Here is a 9,048-nt window from a genome sequence, read left to right as displayed (position 1 = left end):
GGGGAGGGGGGCATCGCCCCCCTCACCTGTTGCGTGCGCAACATGTGGAGGGGATCCCCCCACCTATTGTGCATGCAACAGGTGCGGAGCGGGGGTAAGGGGAGGGGTGGGGCGGTGCAGTGTGGGCAAGGTGAGGGGCGGGGCGGTGCGGTGCGGGGCGGTGCGGGGCGGGGCGGGGCGGTGCGGTGCGGGGCAGTGCGGGGAAGGGAAGGGGGCGGGCGAGGGGAGGGCAAGGGGGAGGGGGTGTGGGGAGGGCATGGGGGCGGGCAAGGGGGAGGGGGCGTGGGGCATGCGCGGGGAGGGCAAGGGGGAGGGGCCGTGGGGCATGGGGCAAGGGGGAGGGGGTGCGGGCAGGGAGGGGGAGGAGCTCACCTGTTGCGTGCGCAACAGGTGGGCGATCCCCCACATCCCCCACCTGTTGCGCATGCAATAGGTGAGGGGGGGCAAGGGGAGGGGAAGGAGGCGTGGGGCAAGGGAGAGGCGGAGGGGGCGCGGGTGGGGAGGGGGAGGCGGAGGGGGGCATCGTCGCCCCCCTCACCTGTTGTGTGGGAGGGGGAGGCAGAGGGGGGCATCGTCACCCCCTTCACCGGTTGCGTGCAACAGGTGAGGGGGGTGGCGATGCCCCCCTCCGTTTGCCCCTCCCCGTCCCCTCTGCCTCCCCCTTGCCCCCCGCCCACCCCATCCCCTTGCCCGCCCTGCCTGCCCCGCCCCTTCCCCCCCTCCCCGTTGGCTTCGACGGGGAGGGGGGGAAGGGGGAGGGGAAGGGGGCGGGCACCGAGGAGGGGGGGAAGGGGAGGGAAAGGGGACGGTTGGTGGGGGAGAGGAGACGGGGGAGGGGACGGGGGCAGGGAGGGGACGGGGGTGGGCGAGGAGGGGACAGGGGCGGGGAGGGGGGGCGATGCCCCTCACCTGTTGCGTGCGCAATAGGTGGGGGATCCCCACCTGTGGCGCACGCAACAGGTGAAGGGGGAAGGGAGAGGAGAAGGGTGCAGGCGCGGGGGAGGAAGCTCGATGAAAGAGGGAAAGGGGAGGGGAGGGGAGGCGAAGAGGGCAGGCACGGGGAGGGGAAGGGGGTGGGGCGGGGCAAGGGGGAGGGGAAGGGGAAGGGGGCGAGGGGAGGAGGTAGGGGCGGGGAGGGAAGGGGATCCCCACCTGTTGCGCATGTAACAGGTGGGGACCGGGGCGGGGAGGGGAGGGAAACCCCCACCTATTGTGCACTTGGGGCCCCCTCCCCCTCCGTCGCCCCGTCCCCTCCCGCTCCCCCTTCCCCGCGCCTTCCCTGCGCCATGTCCCGTCAAAATTTAAAAAGTTAAAATAAATAAAACTTAAAAAAATCAAAAAATTAAATTAAATTTTAAAAATAAAAATAAACTAATTAATTAAAAGAAAATAATTAAAAAGAAAAAAAATATTTTATTTTAAAAATTTAAAATAAAAAAAACTTAAAAGAATATTTAATTAAAATTTTATTTAATATTTTGAGTTTGAAAATCATTGTATTTCTCATTTTTTATTTTTGATTGTTTTTCAGAAAACCATGGCTTCCATGGCTTCCAGTTTTGGTTTCAAGGTGTCTTTCAAATACCTTGAACATGCTTGGTATTTTATGGAGCGCAAATCAAAGTATTTTTTGGTGATCACTGCAGAGAATATATCAAGCGCGAAATATTCTGCAGAGGCAGTAAGAAATGGTGGCATGGTATCAAACATCAACATTAAAGAAAACAATTTGATAGAAATTGTTGCCAAGAAAAGAATGACGAGGTGGTTTACAAGTTACGAGTTACTCTGAAGCACTTCTTGAAGCCGTTACCAGATTCAATTGAGGGATCCCAAGAATTACTTAATGCCTTAGAAGCATTGAAGAAAATGTGGGATGCATTTCCAAGTGGTGGTGTTGAACCATCAGTAGCACTAAGTATACCATCTGTAACATATAACCCTCAAGTACCGTCAATTTTTGTGGCGGTAACTCCGGTAACTCCGGCAAGTGTAACTACAGTATCTCCAACTGTACCTACACTATCGACTGTTGCAACTACAGGAACAAGAAGGAGTGATCCTAAAGCAGACTCAAGTGCTATAGCTATTCCCAGAAAGAGAGCAAAAATAACTCCTACTCCATGTACAGATCGCTCAAGTGCAGGCTATTTAAAACCAGGTGAAAAATTGGATAGCGATGAAGAGGAAGATCAGAAAGAAGAAGATACAAGTCTCGAAGACTTTTCTATAAGTGTGGCAGACTTACATCCTCCAGAGGATGAGGGATACATTTGGGGATTTTCACAATTCAGCGTGGCCACAATGCTTATTGATCGAGCTTCATTATTCACAAATCAAAGAAAGCTCGATAAGATATTTGCATGCAAATTTATGAAGATACAAGGAAAACAAGAACTCCAGTTGCCACTAATATCAATCTTCGTCCTATGGCATTTAAGAGACTTCAAGAAGATGATCCTACATTGCCTGATGTCACATTTCAAAAGCGCGTGGACTTTCTTGATGCTTTTGAGAACTTTAGAAGGAGTGACTTTGTTCGTGGAGAGGCTTTGTACCAAAGCCGATATGGGAGTGACATCGAGAAGAGATACATGCTGGCAAAGAATAGATTCTTGGAAAGATGCAGGTTTGAGCCCATTGATGGGCAACACTTTTGTGAACCTTGCAGGATCGCCCTTGATGAGGGAAGAAAAGGAAACTTGCCACACATTGAGTGGATGGAAAAGTTTCAACGGGTCATTTGTCATATATGCATATTTAACGATGACTCGAAGTACGTTCTAGAATCAGAGAGGCTGAATTCTGCTCCATTTAGGTTGAAAAAAAGCTCTTCTCTTTCTGAGATCTTGATAAAGGCAAGGGAGTTATGGATGGGCTGTGGAAAGCCACAAACATTGAAGGGCAGGAGGCCTACATCGGAGTACATGGCAAAGAGGACTCAGTTCTATAGATGCTTGAAAGGTGTTGTAAGCAATACGCAAGGCATACCAGGTAATAAGGTTGAGGCAAAGGATTTGAACACCGCCGTTGCAAGATATAGGGATGTTACTTGCATTGTCTTCCGCGAGGACTCAGTGTTTCAGAGCATCGTGGATGTTTGCCAAGCATATGAAACAGGGAAGATATCCTTTGAGGCACCAGAGAACATTGCAACTCAGAGGAAAGAAATAAAGAAACCGATGTCTATTGTTTGGTGGAGAGCTTTAAGGTTTGTTCCAGATGCAATAACAGAAGAAGTATGCAAGAAGATCCTAAGTGGTGACTACTTCTTTGGAAAGAAGAGCAAGCATAGCAACTTAGATGAAGTGGTCACCCGAATGATACAAAGTGAGGCTGCTCTCTCGACACTATTATTTTTATTGAAATCTTATGATGAGTTAGTTGGCAAGTCAATTGATGTGGATAAGAAGAAAGCACTTAGCCTAGGTCAACTCCTTGATAAGACATGGGCTAGAAAGTGGTTGGCTTCAATGGATGCAAATGCCACACCAACAAAGGATCTAAGGGCTAAAATGCCAAAGGTTGTTGAGACAGAATATATGGACATCAAGAAAAAGGCCTTGCAGTCCACTACCCAAGGTAGAGCAATTGGTGGTGTAGATGATGGTTCTCCATTCAGCTTCTCTTATGATATCCTGCTATCAGAGAATGATACAAAATTTGCACACATCAATGGCATTGATACAGAGCATTTCATAACAATGAGCGGTCATGCTTGGGAGAAGCCATGCGTATTTTTCATAGATGAATTGCAAGACCTTGCAGTGTCACGGATAGTTGAACTTGCGTGGTTTATCATAGAAGGTCCTATGGCAGATAAGAAAAGATCAACGTTGGTCCTGTTCGTGACAGAATCACAAAGGGATGCCCTATATGAGAGTTTGACATCTTCATTTGGGTATTTACTTTCAAAAGTATACCATGGTATAGTCCTGCGTAATCATATGACTATCTTGGAAGGCACTGCCATTCAAGTCTTGCAGCCTTTCTTGATGTGCTTCTTATCGAGGGGTGGTGGTAATCTAATCCAAACTCCTTTAAGGACTCTCGAGCTTCATTACTTTGAGGACAATAACGTTAAGCTTGATGCAGCAATGGTGGATTACAGAAAGCCGATGGATCCTGATGTGATACTAGAGATGACAAAGAATTTATTGAATGATGGGTGGGAAGTAGCATTGTATCGAATGGGTTTTGCTGCTGAGAAATTGCTATGCCAAGGTAGAAATGTAAATGTCATTGATACCCCCCATCAAATTAAGTTCTTTGACACATATTACAGTTACACTACTTTCTTTGAGGAGGAAAATGTCAAAGAAGAGGGTAGTGAGTCTGAGGGTGATGATTCTAGCTCAGGTGATGATGAGGATGAAATCTCTGCATCCGATGACTTACGGCAAGAAGAAATCCGCACAAAGAATAAGGGTAATCAATTTTCAACTAGAGTCAAGGAGGTTCCACTCATCATACGGGAAGGTTCGCGGTAGCAAGAAGTTACAGTAGTACAGCACGTCATAGGTAAAGGTAAGGCTAAAGAGGTGGAAGCACTTCCCTTAAAATTAAAAGTGAGGAAGGCACCCTTGATCTTGGATGAAGGATAGGCAAGTGGATCGATCTTGGGTGAAGGACAGGCAAGTGGATCAAGCAAGGAAGCCTTACTCAAAGAAGGTATGGACGAGGCAAAGCATGACCAGGAGGAGTTACCAGGAGGCATAGATGGTTCTTCAACCATGACCTTATAGACTCCAGAGCAGCCTACTAGTCAGGAACCTAGTAGCCAGGTCCCTACTTACCAAGAACTTGGTCATGAGACTCTAGAGCAGCCTACTAGTCAGGTGCTTGGAACTGAAGAGCATACTACTGAGGACCTTGCTACTGAGACTCCAGTCTTAGAGCTACCTATTAGTCAGGACCTTGGTAGTCAAGGGCCTGGCATTGAGGACATTGGTACTGAGTAACATGATGGCTAACGGCTTTGTAATCACAAGTTTTGAACTTCTATGTAAAGCTAATATCTAATAAAAAGTTTACTACTTTTTTTATTTCTTTGTTCTCATTATTGTGTATAAAGATTGTTTATGAGGGCCATTTTATACTTAACAGTGTTTTTTAATACCAAGTGTGGTGTATATGTACACTACTTACACATAAAAGGATTTATCTACACTACCTTTCTAAGGGCTTTATGTACACCACCTTTCCAAAAGAAATGGTCATAAAGGTGTGTGCACACCACTTATACATAAAGGTTTTTATTTACACCACCTTTCTAAGAGAATTGGTCATCTATTAGTGGTCATCTATTATTGGTCATCTATTGATGTTCTTAGGTGATAGTTGCTCAATTCACTAGAAGTTATGAAGATGTTTATGTAGACCACTTTGTAAGAGATTTTTGTGAAGTAATGAAGATGTTTATGTAGACCACCTTTGTAAGAGATTTGGTTATGCATTGATGTTCTTAGTACTTAATCATTAAATCTTTTGTTTTGAGTTGGCAAATCTAGTTCAAAAAACAACATTACTAGTATATTCAAAATTTTTGGACTGTTTTTTAGTCCATTTCTCAAATTGGACTTTACACAAGTCCAAAAATTTTGAATAGTGTGTTAGATGTGCACTACAGGAAATCCACATCTCATTCGTTATTAATTTAGTAAACTTCATATATTTATTGGTAAACAATATTTATCTTATGTTGGAGAGCATTTATTTTGAGTTATAATTTTATTATTGGGAGCACGAGATAGTTGATTTTTATACCAAAACAATACATTTGACATCACACATTTTGTATTTCAAGGCTCAAGGAATTATTTACCCTGTATTGGTAAAAATTTCCCTTGAGATATACTTTTACCCTAGAAAACGTGAGACAAAATTGTGATTTGTGAACTTAACATTGTGCATATACTTCTAATTAGAACATCAATTTGGAATTACATAGCATATTATAATTGTCTATGTGTTTGACAATTTAGACTTTATTATATTTTTCACTTACAAAATGGAGAAACCTTCATTTTAAATTCTCATGAAATTTTTTGGAAGAAAAATAAGCACATGTACTTCTCATTCTCACTTTTATTTGGACTACATCTAGAAGAAATATAATGTTCTAATATAAAGAAAATATAATTAGCCTACAACATATATCTTATTAAAATTACAATGATACACACTTGTTAAGTATATGCTCATTTGGAATATTTAACATTCTTGCTTAGTAGACAAAAAACTCCTCCTATGTAGTTAATTGCAATCACCATATACAAAAGATACATTCTTTTTAATTTCCAATATAGGAAACACTTAACTTTTCATATTAAATTACATATTTCCTAGAAGAAACCATATTTCCTATATAGAAAATAGAAAATTCATTTGAGTCTCCATATAGAATGTCACATTTCCTAGATAGCATTGATTGATCTATATAGGAAATATAATTTGCTATGAAAAAAAGACGTCATTTCCTAGATAGAGAACATAGAATCCACTTGATTCTCCATATTACAAGTCAAATTTCCTAGATAGCATTGGTTGTCTATATAGGTAAAAGAATTTCCTAGATTAAGAGGTGAAAATCCATCTTTCTACCTAGGAAATATGCTCAAATTTCCTAGTTCAACACCAAATTCCTATATAGACATTAGTCAAAAGTTCCTTGTGTAGAGGTCTGTTCACGAGAATGATTTGCATACGAAGAGAAGATTAAAAATGACAGCAGCGACCGTAAAAGAAGAAGAGGGAAGCATGTCTCGAGCTTTTCTCCGTAGTCGTGTCGGACCATCTATATACATCGATAGTAGTTACTGAAACTCTCATAGCTTGCAGGGCCAAAAAGGAGAATGGCAAGATTAATGTATGCCATGATTGCCGTGCACTTACAAGGTGCTAAGACTAATCGTATTCTATTGTGATGCCTTTCAATGTAACTTCAGCGTTGAGGTCATGAGGAGCTTGGAACAAGACGGTGATGATCACCTTGTCTTCGTTTTGGAGCCCAATCCTTTTGATGTTGTCGCCGATCTCCATCTTCACATTAGCCACCATGTTCTGCTGCTCTTTACCAGCACTTGGAAGCACATTGAACGAGCCCACGTACTCCGCCCCGCTCGTCTTTGTATCCTGGTCTGCATCCGGCAGGTTGACGAACACCTTCAGCTCCACAAACGTCCCCCTCGGCACTTCCACCCCTTGCAGCACTAACACTTCTGCTACCTCTCCCTCCTCAGCACTCTGCATCTTCGCCGAGCCTCGACGCCACACCACCGCAACTAGCCTCTTTCCTAGCTTAACGCTCTTCGAGCCCTCCGTTGATGGCGCTATCTCCTTCATTTCAGATGCTGTCTGGGCGGCTTTAGAAGGAGCACTGGAGGCCGGCTGCGGGACGTAATTTATCCACCTCTGGTCTGCCTCAACTTGCTCGTAACTTATCCCTAGGTTGTCCAAGTCCAGAGCATCTCCGACTTTCACCGTTACTAGGTTAGAATTCTCGTCGTAAAACACAAACTCTGCGTCAAGGAAATCGAGGTCCGTAAAGTCTTTGCGCGTTCCACCGGGTAGCGTTTTCCAAACATCCCAAAGCCTGTCTATATTGCTATGATGAGCATAGAATATGGGATCCCTTGCGGCGGTCGCGAGGTTACCCATGTCGGCAATGTTCAGGTCCCACGGATCGCCCGTCCAAATGTGAACAAATCCATGAATACTGTTCTCTAAACTTCCACCCACAGGTGCATCCTTTCCCTCTGAGACGTTCGTACCAAATCTGCACATTTCATCCGAGTTAGAAGACACGCATTTTTATCGCAATCGCGAGCAGTTTCGAATGTGCGAGTGTAGACAAATGACTTATCATATACGAAAGAAGCTACACGTCCTAAAGAAGCTCTTACTGACGCTGCCATCAGTTTTTACCTGTATGGACCTCCGGCGAAGAGCTCAGTCGTTGATGCAGTTACTACGGCCTGATACACTGCATTTAAATTTTCATCGATAATCTGCGATGTATTGGTCGTATTGGAGAAATTGAGAATCTGGGGAGGGAGGTGATTTGGATCCCTTTTGGAGTCGTAGAGTGCAGTGTCATTTTTTACAAACATGGAAGGCATAAGATATCCTCCTTCTTGATTGTCCCAATTCCAAAATACCAGAGAGAAAGTTGGGTCACCTATCAGACTCGCCAGGATTCGTTCGTGAAAATAGAGGTACCAACGATGCCAGGGAAAGAAAAGCCACGACTGGTGTATTTGAAGCGTAAGATTGTAACCACGCTGGGTGTAGGCGCCGACGCAGAAGGCACAGTGTATATCAGCCTGCACAGCAAGGCTCCTTGGGTCATCAGACGGTAGAGCTCTCATGAGCTCATATGCTTTGTTGTACTTCGTGATATATTCCGCATCTACTGTGTGGGCGGGCCGTCTGATCTTTGTCTCGCGTGGATAATTCAGGAAGGAGAAGTTTACCGTCTTTGCAGGCAGGGGGAGGCAGCAGCCGAAGGTTTGAGCGGACTGGCAGTTGCTAAGGTCAGGAGCTGTTATGGGCGCTCCATGGACGAAGTGAGGAAGCAAAATGCAACTCCAGAAAAGAGATGCTAGAAGGAGAGCGAAGCTTACGGAGCGAGACATGCGAGGTTGATGGATCATTGCTCAAGACGCAGCCGGAACTTATATAAACAATATTGGCAGCCGGTAATATTTTGGACCGACTCATAATACAGCAGTTGGTCAAATAAAACACCATGCATCAAAGTGACTTTTGACTCGTTTTTGGCTTTGTCAAAACTCTAACATGCATTGATTTTTCAGTTGGCGAATTCCTTTTCCCATATGGAGAAGTCATACCATGTGATGACAGGTTTTCCCATGTGACAATTGTTGTTCCCCAATTCTCCCATATGGTAAAAGTCCCATTTTTCCATATGGTAATGCCTAGTTTTCTAACATTGTGGCAATGTAAAAAATTGGTGATGTGGTGAAATATTAGCTATGCATGCCTTTTGCACACATTAACCGGCAAAACAATGCTTTTCTCTCGCAT

At 44.5% G+C, this 9,048-nt stretch overlaps 1 protein-coding gene across 1 annotated transcript; it reads right to left on the bottom strand.

The window, feature by feature from the left end:
* Positions 1-6,906: 6,906 nt before the first annotated feature.
* On the bottom strand, positions 6,907-8,636 carry LOC147879540 (polyphenol oxidase, chloroplastic-like). The gene is made up of 2 exons (XM_087371395.1): positions 7,927-8,636; positions 6,907-7,777 (listed from the first exon to the last, which is right to left on the bottom strand). Exons 1-2 carry the CDS (start codon positions 8,634-8,636, stop codon positions 6,907-6,909), a joined length of 1,581 nt encoding a protein of 526 aa, XP_087227521.1.
* Positions 8,637-9,048: the final 412 nt, after the last annotated feature.

Source organism: Dipteris shenzhenensis, chromosome 33 (genome assembly GCF_047967505.1).
Source record: "Dipteris shenzhenensis isolate YYH24624 ecotype China chromosome 33, Dip_SZ_1.0, whole genome shotgun sequence".
NCBI classification, from domain to species: domain Eukaryota; kingdom Viridiplantae; phylum Streptophyta; class Polypodiopsida; order Gleicheniales; family Dipteridaceae; genus Dipteris; species Dipteris shenzhenensis.
Note: the sequence above shows the minus strand (reverse complement) of the source record. Positions and strands in the feature narration are given on the sequence as shown.

Excerpts from the sequence above, each read along its gene's own strand:
- LOC147879540 (XM_087371395.1), bottom strand. The coding sequence starts at position 8,636 with ATGTCTCGCTCCGTAAGCTTCGCTCTCCTTCTAGCATCTCTTTTCTGG. Across the intron at positions 7,778-7,926 it reads TTCGCCGGAGGTCCATACAG|ATTTGGTACGAACGTCTCAG; the intron begins GTAAAAACTGAT and ends TGAAATGTGCAG.